The 24,113-nt window shown below is 37.8% G+C and overlaps 1 protein-coding gene across 3 annotated transcripts in view; it reads right to left on the minus strand.

Moving 5' to 3' along the window:
• YTHDC2 (YTH N6-methyladenosine RNA binding protein C2) overlaps window positions 1-24,113 on the minus strand; it is a 76,793-nt gene that overhangs the window by 7,095 nt on the left and 45,585 nt on the right. For 2 of the 3 annotated variants that reach the window (XM_047729707.1, XM_047729706.1), the window contains exons 18-26: window positions 21,251-21,356; window positions 19,190-19,309; window positions 18,600-18,872; window positions 15,598-15,724; window positions 14,304-14,509; window positions 13,767-13,962; window positions 11,379-11,488; window positions 8,205-8,497; window positions 2,931-3,108 (exon numbers count right to left, since the gene is read on the minus strand). In XM_047729707.1, the coding sequence (XP_047585663.1) occupies window positions 2,931-3,108; window positions 8,205-8,497; window positions 11,379-11,488; window positions 13,767-13,962; window positions 14,304-14,509; window positions 15,598-15,724; window positions 18,600-18,872; window positions 19,190-19,309; window positions 21,251-21,356 (1,609 nt within the window). The remainder of the gene's footprint in view (window positions 1-2,930; window positions 3,109-8,204; window positions 8,498-11,378; window positions 11,489-13,766; window positions 13,963-14,303; window positions 14,510-15,597; window positions 15,725-18,599; window positions 18,873-19,189; window positions 19,310-21,250; window positions 21,357-24,113) is intronic. The other variant, XM_047729708.1, reaches the window with a different exon arrangement.

The following is a 24,113-nucleotide window of genomic DNA, read 5'->3' on the forward strand; positions in this document are numbered from 1 at the left end:
AGAGAGAGAGCATGAGAAGGGGGAGGGTCAGAGGGAGAAAGAGACTCCCTGCCGAGCAGGGAGCCCGATATGGGATTCGATCCTGGGACTCCAGGATCATTACCTGAGCTGAAGGCAGTCGCTTAACCAACTAAGCCACCCAGGCACCCCAATAAATAAATAAATCTTTAAAAAAAAAAAAAAAAGAACAGCACCAAAAGTATAAAATACTTAGAGATCAACTTAACAAAAAATGTGTAACACCTGAACTCTGAAATTTACAAAACATGTATGAAAAATTTATTTTGATAAAAGAAATGCAGATGTGGGGTGCCTGGGTGGCTCAGTGGGTTAAGCCGCTGCCTTCAGCTCAGGTCATGATCCCAGGTCCTGGGTTCGAGCCCCACATCGGGCTTTCTGCTCAGCAGGGAGCCTGCTTCCTCCTCTCTCTCTGCCTTCCTCTCTGCCTACTTGTGATTTCTCTCTGTCAAATAAATAAATTAAAAATCTTTAAAAAAAAAAAAAAGAAAGAAATGCAGATGTATACTATGCTTACGGATTTGGAAACTAAAACCTGTTGTCGGTTTTCTTCAAACTGACCTACGGAATCAATGCAATTCCACTTAATACCAAAAAAAGCATTTTCTAAACTTCATATGAAAGAACACTAGCACACCCATAACACCAAAGCAATTTTTTTTTAAGATTTTATTTATTTATCTGACAGAGATCACAAGCAGACAGAGAGGCAGGCAGAGAGAGAGAGGGAAGCAGGCTCCCTGCTGAGCAGAGAGCCCGATGCGGGACTCGATCCCAGGATCCTGAGATCATGACCTGAGCCGAAGGCAGCGGCTTAACCCACTGAGCCACCCAGGCGCCCCCCAAAGCAATTTTTAAAAAGAAGAACAGAATTGGAGAAAAAAATTAACTGGTTTCAAGACTTAGTATAAAGTTATTATAATCAACTCACTGTAGCAGAGGCAAAACAGAGAGGTGTAAAGATCAATGCAACAGAATAGAGTTCAATAAATAGACCACGTTACTTATGGTTAATCGATTTTTGACAAAGGTGCCAAAATAAATCAAGGGAAAATTTAACCTTTTCAACAAATGGTGCTAGAACAATTGTATAGGCAAAGGAGCCCCATGGAGGGTTCTCGATCTCAAGACCATGAGATCATGACCTGAGCCAAAAACAAGAATCGGACACTCAACTGACTAAGCCATCCCAGCGCCCCAGAGTTAAACAGACACTTCTTAGGACACAAAAAATATGAACAACAACAGAAAAATAGATGAAACCAAAACAGGAAAAAAATAGCTCCAATGGACTTCATCAAAATTAAAAACACTTCTCTTCAAAAAACACTTGTTAAGAAAATGAATATGCAGGCCCAGACTGTTAAGAGAAATTGCAAAGCATATATAATTAAGATCTGTATGTAGAATACATTTTATAAAATCTTACTATTGAATAAAAAAGACAAACAGTAAACAACCAGAAAAGTTGAACAAAAATTTGAACAGATACTTCACACCAAAGAAAATTCAGGAACGGCAAGTAAGCACATGAAAAGATGCTCAACATCACTAGTCATTGGGGAAACGCAAATCAAAACTACCATGGGGTATCACTATGTGCCCACCAAAACGGCTAATGTTAAAGAGATTAATAATGTCAAGTATTATATAATGTCAAGATTAATAATGTCAAGTATTGTCAAGAATATGGAGCATATGGGACCCTCATAGATGACTGAAGGGAATGGAAAAAAGTACAGCCATTTTGGAAATTAGCTGGATAGTTTCTTGTAAAGTTAAACTTCTACTCCTGGGGTGTTTACCCAAGAACAGAAACCATGTGTACACATAAAGACTTGTCCTCGAATATTTGTAACAGCCAAAATGTGGCAACAATCCAAATGTCCATCAACTGGGGAATGGATAAACATTCTATGATATTAGCCATACTCTCCAGCAATAAAAAGCAATGAACTAAGAATACACTTAATAATTTGGTTGAATTTCAAAAGTGAAATAAGCCAGTCACGAAAAAACCACATACACAGATTCCATTTCGAGCAAACTGCAGAAAAGGCAAAACTCTAGGGACAGAGAGCAATTCAGTAGTCATCATGATCCATGGCTGGTGGGAATATCCTGTACATGGCTGGGATATGTTTACATAATTATATACATTTGTCAAAATTCACTGAATTGTACAAACTGGTGAATTTTATTATGTCTATACCTAAATAAATATATTTTAAAATAAAACACCCTAAAACCTAAGAATGCAAATACACAAAAAACATTTCTTTTCCTCTCATTTAACAAGAGTGTTTCAGCAGACATTTGTCCCAGAACACAACATATAGCTAAATAACCCTTATTGAATATTTAGTACCAACAACACAGGAAATAAGAAGTAAACGTATTCTAAATATTTGAAATCATATTATAAATTTTTTTCAAAGATACATAGTTCTCAATTCCCTACCAACATTCCCTACCTTCCTAATTCCCACCCTATCTTGTACTTTTTAATACAACCACTGAATTGGAGAAATCAATTCATAATTCAAAAGAAACCATTGTTTGCAACTCTGAAATTACAAACCTAAACTAATTTGAGATCATCTTGTTACTTCATCAAAAAAGGTTCTAACGATACAGAAAGGACATGGCGGACGGCTGAGTTACATGCCGCTGGTAAACGGTCTGTTAGTTTTAAAACATCCTAAGATGGTGCTAACTAGAAATCTCTGCCAAGCAGGAAAAACTAAAAAATTTATGCAAGGTGTCTCAAGTCTGCCAGATTCCATTTATATCTAGAACAAAGACCACGATTAGTAACCAAAGATAGAACCGTATTGGCATTTTGCTCCAATATGTAATGTGAAATGTGCTAGCAATCTGGTCCTTGCTACATCAACTTGTAGATACTATACCTTTCCTGAGGATGGAGGAGAAGGGCTGGCACAAGGACTTGGGTAGCTATTGCTGTCCGTAGATTTCACAGAAGACTGATCTGATCGGTCATCAGTGCTTCGTTTAGGATGTAAAATCCCTCTATCTTTGTACTTCTGAGGGGGGTGCAGTGCTGGAGATGGAGATTTCGCCAATACTCTTGAGTGGGAAGGAGGAAACAAAGATCAGTGACACACAAGTTCATAATACAAAGCAGACTCCATTTCAAACCAGAGTCGCAGTAGCATTATGATACATGGTGTAATACTAAGGGAATTTCATTTATCTCACATTTAGAGTGAAAAAAACATCTGAGATATTAGGGTACATTTACACAAACAATAGGTTAAAATGTATTTTTAAAAAATCTATGTAAGTTCTTAATTTAATGTTAACAAATACTCAAAATATTATTTCCCTTACAAAATTCCTAACCTCAGGGAGCCTGGGTGACTTAGTCAGTTTGGCGTCTGCCTTCAGCTCGGGTCATGATCTCAAGGTCCTGGGGTCGAGCCCCCTGTCGGGGTCCTCACTCAGCAGGAGGTTTGCTTCTCCCTCTCCTTCTACTGCCCCCCTTGCTTCTGCCCTTTCTCTCTCTCAAGTAAATAAATAAAATCCTAAAAAACAAATTTCTAACCTCTTGTATGATGCTATTGGAGAGGTCTTTAACATTATATAGTTATTTAAATACATCTATGCTAATGGCCCTTACTAAAATATCACCCACTCTACTTCCCTTCCACTTTCACAAAATATCTTAGAGCCAAGTAAAATATATTTTAAAAGCATACCAAAAAAATATGATAAAGTATTAAAATACTGCTGGACTACAGTCAGGAGAGAAGACTTCTAGGACAGTACTAAATTTACAACTAAGGTATTTGATCCTGGGCAAGTCTCTTAACTTATTTGAGCTTTCATTTACTTACGTGTTAAATAAAAGGATTATACTAAACTGTAAAATTCTTCTATTCTAAAATTCTATGAATAAATGCAAGCAAAGCTGGCAATCAGAAACTTTGAAGTTTTTCTAAAAGTATAGGTCTTTGTGGAACCAGACCTTAAAAAAAAAAAAGACACTGAGTACTTCCTAAAGTCATGTGATACAAAGTTCACAGCACCACCTATAAAATACACTTGCCAAAATATTGGCTCAAATCAAACCCTGAGAGTTAACCACCAGTTTAGACGAAATAAACACGGTATGCCAACAAAGAAGGCCAAGAAGAAACAGACAAATCCAGAATGTGATATACCTCACAGTACTACCAACCCACTTTCTTCAAAAAAGTCAATAGAGGGGCGCCTGGGTGGCTCAGCGGGTTGAAGCCTCTGCCTTCGGCTCAGGTCATGATCTCAGGGTTCTGGGATCGAGCCCCGCATCGGGCTCTCTGCTCAGCAGGGAGCCTGCTTCCTCCTCTCTCTCTGCCTGCCTCTCTGCCTACTTGTGATCTCTGTCTGTCAAATAAATAAATAAAATCTTAAAAAAAAAAAGTCAATAGAGGGGGCACCTGGGTGGCCCAGTCAGCTCAGGTTACTATCCTGAGGTGTCCTGGGATACAGCCCAGCAGCAGGCTCCTGGCTCAGCAGGGAGTCTGCTTCTCCCTGTCCCTGTGTCCCTCCCACTCCCACCCCGATTCATACTCGCTCTCTCTCGCTCTCTAATAAATAAATAAAATCTTTTAAAAACAAAAGTTATTTAAAGAACTACTCTCTCTCTCATTCTCTCTCTCTCTCTCTTGCTCTATCTCCAATAAATAAAATCTTTAAAAAACAAAAGTTAACAAAGGAACTACTCTCTCTCTCTCTCTCGCTCTCTCTCTCTCTCTCTCTCTCCAATAAATAAAATCTTCAAAAAAAAACAAAAGTTAACAGAACTACTCTAGATCGTAGGAGCCTCAAGAAACATGACGCCCTGATGAGTCTTCCCTGGATGCTAATTCAAATAAATGTATACAGTATGACAACTGGGGAAATGATCATTTTACTGGGATTGATAATTGGATTTTAATTATGTAGAAAAATTTCCTTTTCTTTTTTTTTTTAAAAGCAGCCTCCACGCCCAGTATGGAGCTCAATACCGGGCTTGAACTCACAACCCTGAGATCAAAACCTGAATCAAAATCAAGAGTCAGATGCTTAACCAGCTGAGCCAGCCAGGTGCCCCCAAATTCCTCTATTTTTAAGAGATGTATGTTTGAATATGGAAGGGTAAAATGATACGATGTGTAGAATTTATCTGGAAATATGTAAACCAAATAAGAAAGCCAAGAATGAAAAAAGAAAAACTGGTTAGATACAGCAAGCAGTAAAAATCTGGGTAACTGCTGAATGTGGGACATGGAGTTCATTATGGTGTATCATTTAGTTTGCTGTGTTTAACAATATTGATAATAAACAAGTTTAAAACAAAAAAGATTGTGTTTAATAATTCATAAACTACCATAGACTCCTACAATTATAATTATAATTACTCTTCCTTCAAGAGTAACTATCTCAGATCCAGGATTATTTCTTTCACAAATAAAATAAAAGCAGTGAAGCCTAAACATATTAACAAAGACTATATAATGAATGCACATCTGAATCATTAACAACCTGCTAAGAAGTGTAAAAGACCTTTCAGGGTTTTTTTTCTCTCATGAATTGATGTTCAATGCATTATGTAAATTTGACCCCCCTAAAATCACATCGTTCTTACCCTGGCAACTCAGTGACCTGAAAATTAGGCAACAGAACTTAATGAGGGTAAAACCTCATTAAAATAAAAATGTATTTTCTGGTCTACCTTTTGGTTTTCAAACTGATCTTTTAATCTGAGCTCCATTCTAGCTTCTCTCTCTTATGCTTGGCTTCCCTGGAAAATTTCATAAAGATGGAAACAAAGCCCTCCACAAGCCCCCCCCCCACCTTTTCATTTAAGAAGTTCAGACACTGAATTCATTTTATCTCATTTCTCTTATAGAAAAGATGCACCTGTCCTCTGCCAACCAATTATCAAAATGACAAGCAAAAGATAGACTGGTATGATTTAGGATGGAAGATGGGCAATTTCTAATACTTTAATAGTTTCTTAAACTATTTTAAAATAGTTTCAATAAAATGATTTTATTAAAAGAATTGTAAATATAGTAAAAAAAAAAAAGTACTTATGTTAAAAAAAAATAAATGTATTTTACCACTGCAGAGGAAAACTCTAATTATAGTTTCTCTCCAAGAAGTAGTCTCACAAAAACTGTTAATTTCTCCCTTTAAAAATAAATCTTCCTAAGCGTCCTCATCCCATTCCCCACCAAACCCACCAACTCCAGGCCTTATCTACTAATACTACCAAAATTCTGAAGGTAGATAAAATTCCAGATCTCACCATTCAACAGGTAAGAAAATGAAGACTGCCAGGCTACAACTTGTAAGGAAATGGAAATGCTTGATTCCACTGTCACCGGTGAAAAACTAAATTTATAAGACAACGAATATCTGAATTATAACTAATATTACATTTTATCATTTTGATTGTCTTAATTTTATTAAATTTCTTTTATTAAATAAGCATCTATTACACATTTTCCAAAAATGTATGTGTGTGTATGCGAATAGATGCACACATACATATACACTTGCATTTATACACACACACACACACACACAAAACACACAGTCTCGTTGAACCTAACGGGTTTTTATGGATGGGCCTCGGAATAACATTACCGCATAACAGTATCTATGGAAATCTACTTCCACATTCTAAACCATTGTTCAAGGAAGCTTTCAGAAAAATCTTTTCAAAAAGTAGTTAGTGTCTAGAAGAAAATGTGCCTTTTACTCTTCTACTGCCCAGCAGAGCCTACATCAGAAACATTCAGGTACACACATGAGAAGATTTTCTTGACAAATGACTGAATTATTCCTCAAGTGTAATATCTGAAGAACTTGGAAACCAGTATAGAATACTCCCCTTGACTGAAGTCTGACCTGATGAAGCCGTATGTTTCATTCAAATATGCAAATCTGACCAAAAGAAGACACTAACAGCCCCATCTGATCCTTAAAAAACAGTAAACATTACATAACTTTCATGTTTTCACTGAATTTTCAGCTTTTTTTAACAATGAAATAGTCTTAACACACAGACTTTCTACCAATATTGTTAAAATTAGCATCACAGACAAGAATATTGTTTTTGTTATCAATTCTAGCAGGGTAAGAAATGTTTTAATGGATATAAAGAGACAAATATGGTTCTAACAAATGTTGTTACACTACAAATATTTTTGAATCATGGCCAATGATTCATTACAACCACTATTATATAATTGAAGCACATTTTTGGATAATTCAATAGAAGAGCTCTCTTATTACTAATCATCATCATATAGTAAATAAAAATATCACATCTAATTGCTAAATGCTGGAAAGAAAAAGAAGAATTTGGCTAAAGTGTAACAGATTCTGCCATTACAGTAAATTTGCTTATTATATGCCTCCCCTGGATAAAAGATAAACTCTCTGAAGGAAGAGATCTTTGTTTGGTACACTGCTGTATCTCTTACACCAACAACAATGCACGTGTAACGCATCACTGAATCAATGAATGAATAATTGATCTCCTATAGGAATACAATACAATCAGCAATATTGATACTTAGGTAAGACTTGTGGGAACGTTGTTCTTTTAAATGGCCACAGCCCATGCTTCTTGCATGTCTGGGAAAGATATTGACATATAGCAACGAAAATATATAATTTTAAAATAATGGTAGCTTTTTAACAGATGCTAAACTTGTCAATTCTTTAAATTAAACATTTGAGATTTTCCTGATAAAAAAAATTCCTCATTAAATAACTCATAAATACCAAGAGTTTAAAATCCCTCATTTTATCCTAAGACTACTGAAAACCATGTTTTAAAAGTAAAAAACTTGGGGCACCTGGGTGGCACAGTCGGTTAAGTGCCCAACTCTTGGTTTCGGTTCAGGTCGTGATCTCAGGGCCGTGAGATTGAGCTCAGCTCAGCACGGAGTCTGCTTAAGACGCGCTCTCGCTCTCCCTGTGTCCCTCCCCACCTCAAATAAATACATAAATCTTTAAAAAAAAAAAAAAGTAAAAAAACTCTTCCCATTTTAGTGTAACCTTTCTATGTTTTTTCTATTATAAGTAATTTTTAAATGTTACAAAAGCTCATGATTCTTTGATAAATAATTCATTTTCCTAGGGGGAAACATGTCTCCAGTTTTGATAAAATGTTACCAATTTACCTTTCTGCAGCAGCAGACTCATCCGAAAATTCAGTATCTGCCGAAGTTTTCCTGCTGTTATTTGACCTCCAAGATGATGCCAGAGGAAGTTCTTCTGAAGACATAGGCCTTGGCCTCTGGCCTATTCCCGAGGGCTGCTGTAAGCCCGCAGACTGTTCTTCCGTGCTGAGAACAGCGATGATGGCTCTTATGGTGGCCTCATCAACCTGAGACCAGGGTTTAGATGGAGCTCTCATTCGGCGTAAAAACAAGCTGTGCCACTTCTGCCGGAGCTGCAGCAGCAAACTGGCTGCCTGGAATAGAATGGGCTCCTCAGTTCAAGGCGAGCCAAGCAAGATGGCGAACCACTTGCAAGACACCCATTTACTAGTGAAGCTCTGCGACTGTTTCCAAAGGACACTGCGCAACTTGTCAGGAAGTAACGTATTTCACTCTTTTTGTTGCATGAATGAGATAACATTTCTTCTTGACCACATATGAGGACTAGAGACACAAAGTCAAATGACACAGTCCAATGGAAGAGACGGCCAATAATGTGTGGTTAGAGTGTGATTAAAACTGGAACAGTAACAGCAGAGTAAATAAAGAAAAATACATTTCGTTTCCTTCATATTTTATTTTGGTGCCTATAGAACATCCACATGATGACCCAGAGAGCAGCTAGTCTCACAGATCCAGAGAAAGGCCAAAGCTAGAAATAGAGACGGACTTGGGAGTCATCCATGCATCAATGTTTACTAAACCTACACACTGAGGTAAGGTCCCTAGAGATTGTACACAGACATGAAAAGAGCACAGTAAAGCCCAGAGTACTGGAGAATATCTAACATTTAAGGCACAAACACATATGGGCAGAGTCAATGAAAGAACCTAAGAAGGAATGACTTTTTAAGAAAGAAGAATCAGGAAAGACTAATGTCATAGTAACTTGTGACAAAGAAGCTGGGACAAGTGAGAAGGAAAAATGGAGAAGGGCAGTATTACACAAGGAAGGGGATGGACAACAGTGCCAAACATGAGAGAAAGGGTAAACTCAAGGACAGTGGGCGACCCTTGACAATGTGGGGGACATGCTGACCTTGACAAAGGCCGTTTCAGAGAAGGGAAGGGCTGGTGCAAACAGAAGAGGGATTCCAGGGGTGGGACTGAAGTGACAAGTGAACAGAGAGTAAAAAAGTAAACCTAGCCAGTTGTCGACTTTTGAAGGCTTTGCTGACCACCCTCCCCCTTCAACAACAACAAAAAAGGAAATAGTAGGATCTCTTAAAAATACAGACAGAGTGGGAACCTGGGTGGCTCAGTCACTGGGCAGCTGCCTTTGGCTCAGGTTGTGATCCCAGGGTTCTGAGATCGAGGCCCGAGTCAGGCTCCCTGCTCAGTGGAAAGCCTGCTTCTCCTCTCCTGCTGCCCCTGCTTGTGTTCCCTCTCTCTGTGTGCCTCTCTCTGTCAAATAAATAAAATCTTTAAAAAAAGAAAAAAAGAGAGAGACAGAGCTTTAACCAATAGCTGTCTTTTGTAATTACGTGTCCCAGCTAAGGCACAGAGACTGAGTGAATTAACTCAGAGAGGGTTAATTCTCTGAATGGTTAAATACTAACAGTTGACCGTTACAAGTGGTTCAATGACATAAGAGTCACATCACTTCAACTTGTTCTTTGTAGTATTTTTTAGAATTGTCAATTTTTAGCTATTTGACAGATTAAAAGCAAAATAATCATGCCATATTTAGTCCCGGAGTTCAAGTCTATAACCTTCTGTGAAAATTCACTGTAGTCAATTTTAATAGGGCAAAGCACCCTTAAGCTCTATTTTAGCCAAGTGAAACATAATCTGAAATTACATTAGAACACTTTCCTTGTCTCCAAACTGTTTGGTGTGACAGAATACTGATATACAGCTTGGTGGATTTCACTACTTAACACACATTCTTCTCCCTTCCTTCCCCCAATATACTGGAAAATGTGCATTTGTCTGAAGAATTATTTTGTTTGCTACCACTTAATGAATCTCAACATTTTGAGTAAATGTACCTTGGTCTGCTTTTTTATGAACTTTATAACTACATTTAAAACCCTAAATTCCTGAGGTGCCTGGGTGGCTCAGTCAGTTCAGCATCTGACTCTTGATTTCAGCTCCAACTGTGATCTCAGGAACATGAGAGCAAGCCCGCATCAAGCTCTACACTAGGCGGGGGTTGGGGGGGGGGGTTGTCTGCCTGAGATTCTCTCCTCTCCCCTCCTCCTACTTACATGCATTATAAGTCTCTCTCAAATAACTCTTAAAAAAAGAAACACTTAAATCCTATTTCTGCATGTTTGCAAGTCTGACTGCTATCATGAGATAAAACTTTATTACTCTAGGTATTCACTGGCTAAATAAAGCATATTTTGTTCCCAAACTCTTTTCTCCAACTCTTGAAGGGTCCTGGCATCCTATGAATACACAGCCTTGATCCATGGATTAAATTAGTATGCAAGTGAATGTGTTGATATATTATGAATCAGAGCCATATAAATGGGAATACAGCATGTATCTGGGTATTCTTATAGTTATCTTTTTAACATCTTTTTTTCATTAATTACATATCCACATCAATTTTGTAACTCGAAACAAATTGATTTTCTATAATTAAATGTGTTGAGCATCTGTATAAACATTTAAGGTTAGAAAGTAATGTACTTCCTCTGTTATTCCCGTTCCAAAAGGAGAAAACTGTATAGAAAGATAAAGGAGGACAATAACAATACAGACTTGAATACCTTGAAAAAAAATAAATACATAAAGGTGGAGATGGAATGAAGGGAAGGCTTCGTCAAGAACATTTTTAATTTGAAAAAAAGACATTCATCTTTCCCAATTCAGAAATATACAAAAAGAGAAAACAGAATGAACTCATATCTTTCTCTCAGAAACAGAGTTATACGAAACAAAGGGAGTTCTGTGTACCACCCACAGAAACACTCAAATATCACTGTCCTTAAATACAAGCCACACCGAGGCTTTTCAAATCCTCTACTTGAATACACCCTAGAATGTCAGAGAATGCATACAGGCCCTGTGAAAACTGAAACACAAACTATATTCTCTAACGCTAAGGGCTCACATGACATACCTTATGTCAGTTCATACTCACTGAATGAAAGAAACTCACCACACTACAGAAGAGCAACTTACCTCAGGCTCTAGTTTGAAATTGAGCCACTCATCAAGTTTCAAAGCTGCTAAATTAGCAGTAGTTCTATCTTCCATTTCACTGTCACTACTGTCATTAGGAATACCATCTGCTGTTCAAACACATCGAAAGCAAAAAATTTCACTTTTAACATCTTACAGCAAAAGAAGTCAGTAAACACAGACACTCTGTATTTACATAAATCTACCTGATATACTAACAGTTTGGATGGGGAGCTCTTCAAATCCAAGAGTTCACAAATTAAGTCTCAGTATTTATATAAAGGAGGGGGAAGGCATTTTAAAGACTATAATCTCTAATCAAAATGCAGGAAATTTTAAAAGACAAGAATGGGGCGCCTGGGTTGCTCAGTTAAGTGACTGCCTTCGGCTCAGGTCATCATCTCAGGGTCCTGGGGATGGAGTCCCACATCAGACTCCCTGCTTAGCGGGGAGTCTGCTTCTCCTCCGCCCTCTGCCCCTCCTCACCCCCAATTTGTGTTCTCTTTCTCTCTCTCAAATAAATAAAATCTTAAAAAAAAAAAAAAAGACAAGAACTAAAAAATCAAAACACAATCTTTAAATATTAACCGGACGGAGAAGAAAACTAAGAACATAAAGAAGGGAATGAAAACACTAAAAATCAAGAAAAGCTCATGTAAATTCATAGGTTTCAAATTTAAAAGAAGAAAAGGAGATGGAGCACCAGGGTGGCTCAGTTAAGTGGCTGACTCTTGATCTCATCTCGGGTCCTGATCTCGGGTTTGTGAGTTCAGGCCCCATGGTGGGTGTAGAGATGATTTAAATAAATGAATACTTTAAAAAAACAAAGATGCCAAATGTGATATACATTCATGTAAGCTTTCTAAAACAGTATATGAGGAGAAAGCTGAAAGATATAAGAACTGAAATGAAATATAAACTAAAAGGACTGAACATCAGATTAGATGAGTAGAACGGATCAGTGATCTGGAAGACAGGGTGGTAGAAACCACCCAAGGTGAACATCAAGAAGAAAAAAGAATTTTAAAAAGTTACTCCAGCAAGCTACCACAGCCAAAATCCTGCAAGTTACTGACTCCTCCCTTCCACTCACCACCCATTCAATCCAGCAATTAGCAGTACCTCCAGAATCATTTTGAATCTGCTTCTCTTCCTAACAGCGTCTCATACTTTAGGTCTTATATTCAAATCACACCCCCTCGGAGATACTTGTTCCAGGGTCTCTTTCTAAAGCAGGTCACCCCCCCTAAGGCAGTCCTCTTTATTTCCTTCATAGTAGCATACAGATTATTTACTTTTTTTCTGTCTACCCCCCACTACCATGTAAACTCCTAAGGACCAAAACACCTTGTCTATACTGTTTTCTGTTACATCTTCAATGCCTAGCATCCTTGATATATAGGAGTTGACCAATGAATATTTGCTAAATCACTGAACAGCAAAAAACTGAAAAAAAGCAACTGCAAACGAACATTTTAATTGTATTATGCCACTTTTGAGAGAATATTTTGCAACCATTAATATAAATATTTTTGAAAATTTATATTCTGCATAATGAAAATAGCAAGATATAAAATAAAATATGTATAACTTTTAAAAATCACATAATCTTTTTTTCTTGCTACATCTTTTTTTTTTTTAAAGAGTTCTATTTATTTGAGAGAGAGAGAGAAAGTAAGCTGCGGGAGATGCAGAGGAAGACAAGCAGTCTCCCCGTCGAGCAGGGATCCTGATGTGGGACTCGATCCCAGGACCCTGGGATCATGACCTGAGCAGAAGGCAGACGCTCAACCAGCTGAACCACCCAGGCGCCCCAATATTCTTAACGTAATATAAAAAGTGTTTGCTTGGGGCACCTGGGTGGCTCAGTGGGTTAAAGCCTCTGCCTTCCGCTCAGGTCATGATCTCAGGGTCCTGGGATCAAGCCCCGCATTGGGCTCTCTGCTCAGCGGGGAGCCTGCTTCCCTCCTCTCTCTCTCTCTGCCTGCCTCTCTGCCTACTTGTGATCTCTGCCTGTCAAATAAATAAATAAAATCTTAAAAAAAAAAAAAAGTGTTTGCTTGCATAAGAGAAATGGGGTCATGGGTCACTCTTACGATTTCCCTTAAACAATTACCTTTATGTTAAACTATTATTTAACTTCAAGTGGGAGAGAAAAGTAAACTTCCTATCAGCAAGATTAACTAAAAATGCACAAACCAGTAACAAGTTACCTTAGAAATCAATTTTAAGAACTGAGGTATACTTTAGTATTTTCTAATTCGTCTCAATATATCAAAAGAGAGCTACTCCTACATACGTGTTTGGAATTTCAAATTTTATTTGGTCTAGAAAAAAAAATTTTTTTTTCATTTCAAACAGATTTGTATTTCCTTATGATCCATTTACCTCGAAACGATGAAGGTTCCTGAAGAGCATTACTTGCCAGCCTCGCTGGTCCACAGAATACCAAAACGGTGACAGGGGTCACTGCCGAACAACATCTAATGTTAGCTATTCTGTGGGCTCTGGTCATCTCATCATAAATAAGCCAATCTGTAGGCAGTGCCTGAATCGCTGCAGCCTGACCATTGGCTGGAGGAATCTATCAGAAAAAGAAATCAAAATCTTAATTGTATTTACCACCTACTTTACTGGCCATCCTTTTAACCTGCAGAACGTCCCTCAGCGCAACAGATGACAGATATTAGTTGTCAGGCAAACAGTAAAGCAAGTCACTGCTCACACAGCTGGAACACAAGTCCTCATTACCTAACACATGACCTCTTCCAACGCTAAGATTTCATCAAAATTTTGTTCCAATGTTTAATTATACATATATAGTCAATTCATTGCTTGGTCTGTGGAGCATCTTTTTGTTGCTCTTGAACTATATAAATTAGATTAGTTTCACCTCAAGGCCTAAGAGCATTAAAAATATTTTACCTTTTTATATTGAGGCTGGCTGAGAACTGAAGTGGGATGAAACCGAACTTTCTTCTCCTTCGGCCCTGTCAATACAACATTCTCTCTGTCCACATGGACTAAATTAGGATACATGCCTGCTACCAACGCAGCTTTGACGACAGCCCAGTTTTCGGAATTTGTGTTAACATCTCGAATGTCACCGCCACCTCGTGCCCTAACAAAGCCTAGACGGAGGGGAAAAAAACACACCAACACACTATTGCACAAAATATACTTTCAAACATGTGCGTTTTTTACAAAAATTGTACTAACCCATGTACGTTTCATGATATTCAAATTCCACAATAATTAATAAAATCTCCTCTGTAAAGTTTAAAATACAGAATCAACATTCTAAGAAAGTTTAGGTTTGCTCAGGCTAAAGTAAAGTATGGGGGACTTAGGGACTTCTAAAGAATACACATCCTTACTATAAAGTTCTTTGTAAGATGCTATCAGAAATGTACTAAAATTTTTAAAAAAAAAGAAATGTCCTAAAATCATAGCTGAAAATCTAAACCATTCTTCTGACTGTTATTAATAACATTTTGGTTATGACAGACATGAATTCTAGAGTGAAGACAATACATATATTCTTGCTTGAATTTCCAAAGCCCTTCATATTTCCTAATATTTGAGACCACTCTAAAACCTTTTGGTTCACTCCTTTTATTACTTTGGCACTTTAGCTCATCCATGCATCCGGGCTCTGGTACTTTTCGACTATATTCTCAATGTACTATGCTACTCAAAAGGAAATTTATTAAAAAATTAACAAGAGGAAATTTAAAGAAGTAATTCCAAACTGACATAATAATACTGGCATTCTCTTAAAAAAAAAATTAAGTGCCTTAAAGAGAGATTACTAGCGTTTTTATGTTCTAAAAATATGAAGACCACATTTGTATCAACCTACTTATATATTTAAATCTATTATAGAGCTAAACAGCTGTTTATTAAAGTGATAAAACAGAACTACAACATCTAAATTGCTTTTTGCCAACAAATGTACTATAAATTGCTCACTGCCTATAGTATCAAAAGGTACTCAGATTTCTCAGCTACAGCTTCTACAATATCATTTTTCTAACCAACAAACAAAAGCTGAAATCACAAAGGAGTCTACAAAGCAGTTTGTTATATACAAGATATAAAACAATGTGAAAATGTCATAAAAATAATATCAGATGGCATCAGTTAACACTAAAAATACTAATAGGTATAAGTAAGGTGCTCTCAGTAATCTAAGTAAGTTTTTTAGGGAAAATTTTACCTGATGCTCTAAGCTGACCAAGCAACTGAGTTCTCATGCCAATGATTATTTCCATGGTAGCTTGTGAAAGAAAATTCTTTTCACAAAAGGCTCGCTCCCACCCATCACTTCGTGCTTTCTGCCATGCCTATGAAAATATAATTATATAACAAGATACATTCACTAAATTCCTTAGTTAGGCTGCAAAGTAACTGAAAACCTCTACATTAGCTACTCAAGGTCAATTCTCCTTCTAATTATTTGATAAAATCTAGGCCCTCATTAAAAAAAACAAAACTCAGGGGTGCCTGGGTGGCTCAGTGGGTTAAAGCCGCTGCCTTCGGCTCAGGTCACGATCCCAGGGTCCTGGGATCGAGCCCCACGTTGGGCTCTCTGCTTAGAGGGGGGGCCTGCTTCCTCCTCTCTCTCTGCCTACTTGTGATCTCTGTCTGTCAAATAAATAAACAAAATCTTTTTTTTTTTTTAAAGATTTTATTTATTTATTTGACAGATAGAGATCACAGGCAGGCAGAGAGGCAGGCAGAGAGAGAGAGAGAGAGAGGAGGAAGCAGGCTCCCCGCTGAGCAGAGAGCCTGACGCGGGGCTCGATCCCAGGACCCTGGGATCATGACCTGAGCCGAAGGCAGAGGCTTTAACCCACTAAGCCACCCAGGCGCCCCAATAAACAAAATCTTAAAACAAACAAACAAACAAAAAACCCCAAAACTCAAAGATACAGAGAACAGATTGGTAATTCCCAGAGGCAGGGGAGGAGAGGAAGGTGGGGTGAAGAGGGTCAAAAGATACAAGCTTAAAGTTATAAAATATGTAAGTCCTGTAACTTACAGCAAGGTCACCATAGTTAATAACATTACATTGTATATCTGGAAGTTGCTAAGAGTATAGATTTTTTTTAAAGATTTATTTGTTTTAGAGAAAAAGAGAGTCTGCAGAGGGGCAGAGGGAGAGAGAGAGAGTCTCAAGCAAACTCCATGCTGAGTGCGGAGCCCAACGCAGGGCTCAATCTCATGACCTGAGCAGAAGGGGTTGAATGCCCAAACAACTGCTCTACTTGGGTACCCAAGGAGTAGATTTCTTTTTTTTTTGGTAAACTTTTTTTTTAATTGATATCACTGGCATTTAACATTACATTCATTTCAGGTATACGAAATAGTGATTCAGTATTTGTATATATTATGAAATGATCACAATAAATCTAGTTAACATATCAGAGAGTAAATCTTAAAAGTTCTCATCACAACAGAAAAATATTTGTAACTATGTGCAGTGATGGATGTTAACTAGACTTACTATGGAGATCATTTCCCAATATATACAATTATAGTATCATCATGTTTTACACCTAAAACTAATCTTATATGTCAATGACATCTCAATTTTTAAAAAATATAAATTTTAAAATTAAATGTAAGAAAATCTAAGACTTCATGATTAAATAAAATTTATCATTAATTTATACTCAAATGCTATGAAAGCCATTCAGTTTATAAAATCCTAATGAGAATAAAGTATCCATTAACCTAAATGACCAGCTATGTAAAAACACCTGCCTTTTCAGATGTGTCTGCTAGTTTTCTTCCACTGACGTACTGGAGGTTTTTAACTAAGCCATCATAACACCGTTTATATGTAAGGATTCTACCACTCCTGTCCTCCAAAAAAACCTTTATATCAACCTCTTCTTAATTTATCTGAGAATGGGAAGCAAGATTTCTAGAAACCACCTATATGCAGTATAAGAAAGCTCCTCTTTGAAAATGACTTTTCTTACTTTGGAATATAACTAAAAGACCAAGGCAGTACTTTATCCTCTCTGCTTTTGAAGGAGCTGGGGAAAAAGCAAAGAATTCATAGGAATTCTACACCAAATCTCCCTCTATTATCCACTCAACTAATCTCCTATAACATGGGGTATCTAATGAACTCAATAGCACAGCATCATCCATTGTTCAATTATGCTCACAAAACAGCTTGCCATTATTTTTTTTTAACCTATATATATCAGAAAAATCCTGTATGCCTGGGAAAAGAGTATTTTCTGCATAAACAAAATGAATTTTTTTTAAATGTATAGTAACAAAGAAAAAAGTATAGTCACAGCCTACATTCTAGAGAATTTAAGGATAAATAGCATGTCTACCTCTTCAGGAAGTAACATCATCTTCACATTATTTGAAATTCTAAATTATGCATCACTTCCTTCCCTCAGAATTCCATTTTCCTTATCTTTGCTTTCTCATTTATCACATTCCTCAATTTCTCACTACTCCTATCTTGAAAAGTTTTAAGTGATATTTGGATTTTACTTTATAAAATTAAGTTCTTAGGGCAGTGTTGCGAGCATATAAGAAAAAGATGTACTCTAGGGGTGCCTGGGTGGCTCAGTGGGTTAAGCCACTGCCTTCGGCTCAGGTCATGATCTCAGAGTCCTGGGATCGAGTCCCGCATCGGGCTCTCTGCTCAGCAGGGAGCCTGCTTCCTCCTGTCTCTCTGCCTGCCTCTCTGCCTGCTTGTGATCTCTCTCTGTCAAATAAATAAATAAAATCTTTAAAAAAAAAAAAAAAAAAAGATGTACTCTAAAAAAAAATCAATAAATAGATACTAAATTCAAGGTAATTTTCTTCCAACGTTTCTTCTACATACTTTGAGTAATATACATTGCTTCTTAACTAAAATTTTAGTGCATTCCCTACCCAAGATATGATTAAAAGAGTAGGAACTTGAGTATTAGAAAATGAATACAAGTAAATAAACATAAATACATGCATTCACATATTCCTACATGGAGAAAACTGAGAAAATGAAAGAGAAAAAAGGTAGAAACTGATAATTCCAACACATTAACAGTAGGAAGGTATTTTTCTAAGCTAGTAATAAAATATGACTTCAGAATGAAACAAAATTAATGGAATCATGTCTCTTTGTGAATTCATTACACTTGCCCCAGATACGTGTATAGGCAACACCATGTTCAGAAATGAAATGACAATAATAAACCATACCTGGAATGCTCGGAGAAGGGCCATGTGGTCACTGAAAGTCCCTGCAGTGAAGCGTTTTCTACATAGCATAGCTGCCCGTTTTTGAGAGGCCTGGGTTGGCAGGACAAAAGGGTCTCGATAGGCTAGCGTGCAGGCAATTGTGAGGATGGGGTCCAGACACTTTAAAACAACAGCGCACAGGACCATTTTACCAAGATGTGGCTCTACGGGCAAGTCAGCCAAATGATATCCCAGCTCAGTGAGATCCTCCCAAGCATCCATTGCATCTATTGTCTAAATAAAAGAACAAAAACAGAATCTGACATGACCAAAAACTATGCTTAATCAAATCACATACCTAAAAAGTCATCAGGAAATGAAAATGTAAATTTTCTTCTGCCACATCTCATAAAAAACATATTCTGCTTTCCATATTTTATATAAAAAAGAACTATGAACTCTACTGTTTTACTATAATTACCATGAGAGTATTATTCAAAGTACATGATTATTTAAGATAACATTTTTAAGGACAAAATTCTGTAAGATGTATCCTCACTGTGTTTAAATTTCAAGTAAAACAGGTAAAATAAAACTGTGGAGACACCAACCTTAAGCATCTGTACAGCATTTCTTACAATTAAAGCTGGTGGGGGTTCAGGAGCTTTCATAAGGAAATCGGCAATAGGACAGTTCACTGGAGCTAACAGCTTAGTATGTAAACAAAGTTCCTGTAAACAACAACAGCAAATCATTTTGAAATGTTGAAATTTATGTTGATTTTGACTTTCAAAGAAATCATCGGGGGCCCCTGGGTGGCTCAGTCGTTAAGTGTCTGCCTTTGGCTCAGGTCAGGATCCCACGGTCCTGGGATCAAGCCTGAGCCCCAAATCTCATGGGCTTCCTGCTCAGCGTGAAATCTGCTTCTGCTTCTCCCTCTGCCACTCCCCCTGCTCATGCTTTCTCTCTTTCAAATAAATAAAATCTTAAAAAAAGAAAAAAGAGAAAGAAATCATGGGAAACATAGTCCCCAAACAGACTAGTAAAGTCTTCTGATTAAAATCAACAGTAGAGGAGCACCTGGGTGGCTCAGTCAGTTAAATGCCTGCCTGGGCTCAGGTCATGATCCCAGAGTCCTGAAATCAAGCCCACCAAGCTCCCTACTCAGCCTGCTTCTCCCTCTGTCCCTCCCACGGCCACCCACTTGTGTTCCCTCTCTCAAATAAATAAATAAAATCTTAAAAAAAAAAAATGAACAGTAGAGGGGCACATGGGTGACTTGGTCAGTTAAGCATCTGCCTTCCGCTCTAGTCATGATGCCAGGATCCTAAGATCGAGCCCCACATTGGGCTCCCTGCTCAGTGCAGAGCCTGCTTCTCCCTCTCCCTCTGCTACTCCCCCCTGCTTGTACTCACTCTCGCTCTGTCAAATAAATAAACAAAATGTTTTTTTTTAATTATTTAAATAAAAAAATAAAAAGAACAGTGTGGGGGGGCACATTGGCGGCTCAGTTGGTTAAATGTCTGACTCTTGTTTTCAGCCGAGGCCCTAATCTCAGGGTCATGACATGGAGCCCCGAGTGCGGCTCTGCTCTCAGAGTGGAGTCTAGTTAGAGTTTCTCTCTCATCTCCCTCTGTCCATCGTACCATGCCCTCTCTCTCTTTCTCAAATAAAGAAATAAAATCTTTAAAAGTTTGGAAGCTAGCATCTGGCTCAGCACACCAGAGAATCAAATTAATGTATTTCTGGTAGTTTTCCCTAGAAACCACAATGTCTGGCTAGTGTGAAGTCAGAAAACCATTTTTCAAAACAATTAGTAAAGGTCAGGAAATCTCAGTGGACTGAGTTCCAGACTACCAAGATTAATCTCAGCATCTTAAACTGAAATTTTGCTATTATCTTTTGGAACTTAAATAATTTGTTTTCTAATCCTCGATGAGAATGTGAAAGATGAACACTATTATATGGTTGACAGATTTCTAAAATGTTGCTTTTAAAATATATATATAAACTGTACCATAATTTAAATGAACTCAAGTAATCCTTTAAAATTTTGGGGGCGCCTGGGTGGCTCAGTGGGTTAAAGCCTCTGCCTGCGGTTCAGGTCATGATCCCAGGGTCCTGGGATTGCGCACCGGGTCAGGCTCTCTGCTCAGCAGGGAGCCTGCTTCCCTTCCTCTCTCTCTGCCTGCCTCTCTGCCTACTTGTGATCTCTGTCTGTCAAATAAATAAAATCTTTTAAAAAATAAAAATTAAAAATTAAAAAATAAAATAAAATTTTGGAGTTTTATGGATTAAACTTTTTTTAAAGAATTTTTATTTACTTATGTGACCGACAGCACAAACAGGCAGAGTAGCAGGCAAGGGGAGAGGGAGAAGCAGGCTCCCCACTGAGCACAGAGCCCAACGCAGGGCTCAATTCCAGGACCCTGGGATCAGGACCTGAGCTGAAGGCAGTCGCCCAACTGACTGAGCCACCCAGGCTTCCCTGGATTAAATGTTCTTATCTAGAAAAAAAATATTAGTTAGATACATAACCACCTCCCATCATATATATTTTATAATTTTGTTTTAGGAATTACCATTTAAAAGTTCAACTGGTATTAAGTTGAAGTGGTCCCTCTCCTCCCTCACCCTTAAAAGCAGCCTTTTAGAGTTCAGTACATTTCTACCTGTAATGGCATTCTCAAAAGTTCTGGAGTCTGAAATTCCAACATATTCTGGAATCGGAGTCTACTGAACAGCCGGAAACAAATTCCAGGTCTGCATCTCCCTGCCCTTAAAAGTGAAATAAAAAATTAAGCTTCAAAAAGGAATAAAGACTAGACCACGGCAACTCTAAAAGCAGTGTGCTTTAGGAGACAGAGCAACGGACCAGTGTCAGGACAGCTGACTGTGATTCCCTCCTGAATCTTTCCAGAAGGCACGTCACTTGTCTAGGCATCATTCATAAAAACTTACGAATGACACCTACCTGATACACCTACTAAGGTAATGATAAAAACAAATTTGTAAGTGACATACACATGAAAGTGAGTAAAAATAATGAAAAAATACATGGTAATTGACATTTCATCTGCTTTACTCAACTGACTCAAGCGCCTCGCACAAGCCCACAGCTCAGAGCTGCGCAAAGTAAGCATTACATCACTCCAGGGCGTGGCAGTTCCTGTCACCAGGGAGACTTGTATCACTTTCTGGGAAGTAGGAGAGAAATATCTTAAAGAAAAGCAGCCTCTCCTCATTTCCCCCAGAGTCACTGTATCAGCTAATGGCCAGGCTGAACACGCTAAGCGATAGAGATCCAGAAATATCCCTCCTGTCACAAAGCTACAACACACTGTGCTACAAGTGACAAAATGAGACGTTGGAGCACTGCTTTCTTCATCAGTACTGTCCTCACTATCAACCCATCTGCTTTCCCTCCTACCCAGCCTTCTCTGAGACATTTCCATCCTTCGCCAGTCCTTAAATGTCAATGTTCCTGTGAGGCTGGGCCTCAGCCCTCTGCTCTCCTAGTCCATCCCCACTCCAAGGGGATCGTAATTATCCTCCTGACTTTAATTTTCATCCACTGAGATCTCTTCACCCTAACCCTACACCCATACTTCAGAAGCCTCTTAGCTCCACTTGGATTTTCTAGCCAACCCAAGCTCAACACAACCAAAGATTAATTCTTCTCACCAACATAACCGCTACTCCCATTTCCCCCGACAAGGGCACCACCATCCACACAAGTTTCTAAGACAGACACCTGTATGACATCCTTGACTCCACACTATTCCTTGCCCCTGGACACACTCTCGCCCCAATAATGCTCTCCTTAATATCTTCTAACACCGCTATCACAATCCAGACTATTGTCACCTCTCCCTTTTTGTAAATTCCAAGTATTAATGAAAGAGCCTCTTACTGGGTCCTCCTGCCATCAGTTTTGTCTCTACCAATTCATTCTTCAAAGAGATGAAAGAATACTAAAATCATGCCGTCCTTTGGTTTATTAAGAAGAAAAAGAGAGAGGAAACACAAAATGATCCTTAAGGACATGTCTACAACTTACTCATTTTTTTCACTATTCTCCTCTAAACTAAACTCCATCCAGACAACTTTGTTGTTCACTCTTGCCTGTAGGCCTTTGTGCGTGCCTCGCCCTTGCTAGAAAAGCCTTTTCAAAACACCTCTTCATTTGTTTTTATCTCACATTCTACCCTCACTCCTCCAGAAGCATTATCCAGTTGTAGCACAAATCACATGGTATTAAAATTGCTTAATTTACTGAATTCCAGGATGGACTGCACCATTCCCCCACCACAAACCTGACTCATCAGACTACAGTTTATTCATCGTTGCATCCCTAACACTTGCACAGTAATGGCTGTCAAAAGAAATAGGCTGAAAAAAATGACAAGGAAAATTCCTACAATTTCTGATTTTCCTCCCAGATAATATACAATTAAGAGGTAAACACGATTAAGAGGTAAACACGATGAAGAGATGCAATATTACTAACTTTAGCTAGAGTTATCAAGCCACACCCTGTCATAGGAAAACAACTGGTATGGTAATAGCAAAAGCCTTCAAGAACATTCCATGAAATTATAAAGTACAGAAATAATGCATCCACCAGCTTCAGCACATGAGCCGCTGCTTTAAAGTCCGTATCAGATATTTTCCTATTAAAATGCAAGAAAAATTAGTCAAATGATTACTGATAAATAGGATAATTTTAAATCTTCCTTTTTTTAAAAAGAAAAAGTAACGCAAGTACATACTAAAATAAATAACCAAACTACAAAAAAAAAAAATTAACTCCTCCTTCCTTCAAAGAGTTCCATAAATCCTCCTTCTCAGAGTCAACAATTGTTTTTTAATGTTTCTCTCAAATCCGTCAAAGCATTTCTGCCCTAAATATATATATATGCATACATATATTTATTTAGCACTATACATATATATTAAGTACAAATACTATAGATGCATGTTGTACACCTTACTTTTTTCAATTAATAATATATTCAGAGAACTCATTGCACTTAACAATACATACATCCACATCTTTCACTGTCATAGTCTAATATACCATTGCACAACTATCGCATAATTTATTTAACTACAAAACTTCCAGAGAGTTCACTATTACAAACAGTGCTGTGGAAAACATTCTTCAACACACGTCTGGGCACATGCACAGGTACACTCAGGATAAACTACGAGAAGTGGAATCCATCGGCAAAGGGGAGATTCGGATAAACAGTTTCAAACTGTCCTCTGAAGAAGTCACAGCAGTTTACACTCCCATCAGCAAACTATGAAAGCTTATTGGCCCACGCTTTGGCCAACTCTGTTATAGGTACCGTTAAACGTTTTCATCAATGCCAATCTGGTGATAAGCAAAAAAATTTCCTCATTAATTTGCACTTATTCTGGCATATATGAGGTGGTGTATGTGAAGTTAATGTGTTGGTCTTTATGAACTGATTTTAAAGAGTTTTTTGCATAATATAGCAATTAGCCCTTTGTCCTATACTGCAAATG

This window comes from Lutra lutra, chromosome 5 (assembly GCF_902655055.1).
Source record: "Lutra lutra chromosome 5, mLutLut1.2, whole genome shotgun sequence".
NCBI lineage: Eukaryota > Metazoa > Chordata > Mammalia > Carnivora > Mustelidae > Lutra > Lutra lutra.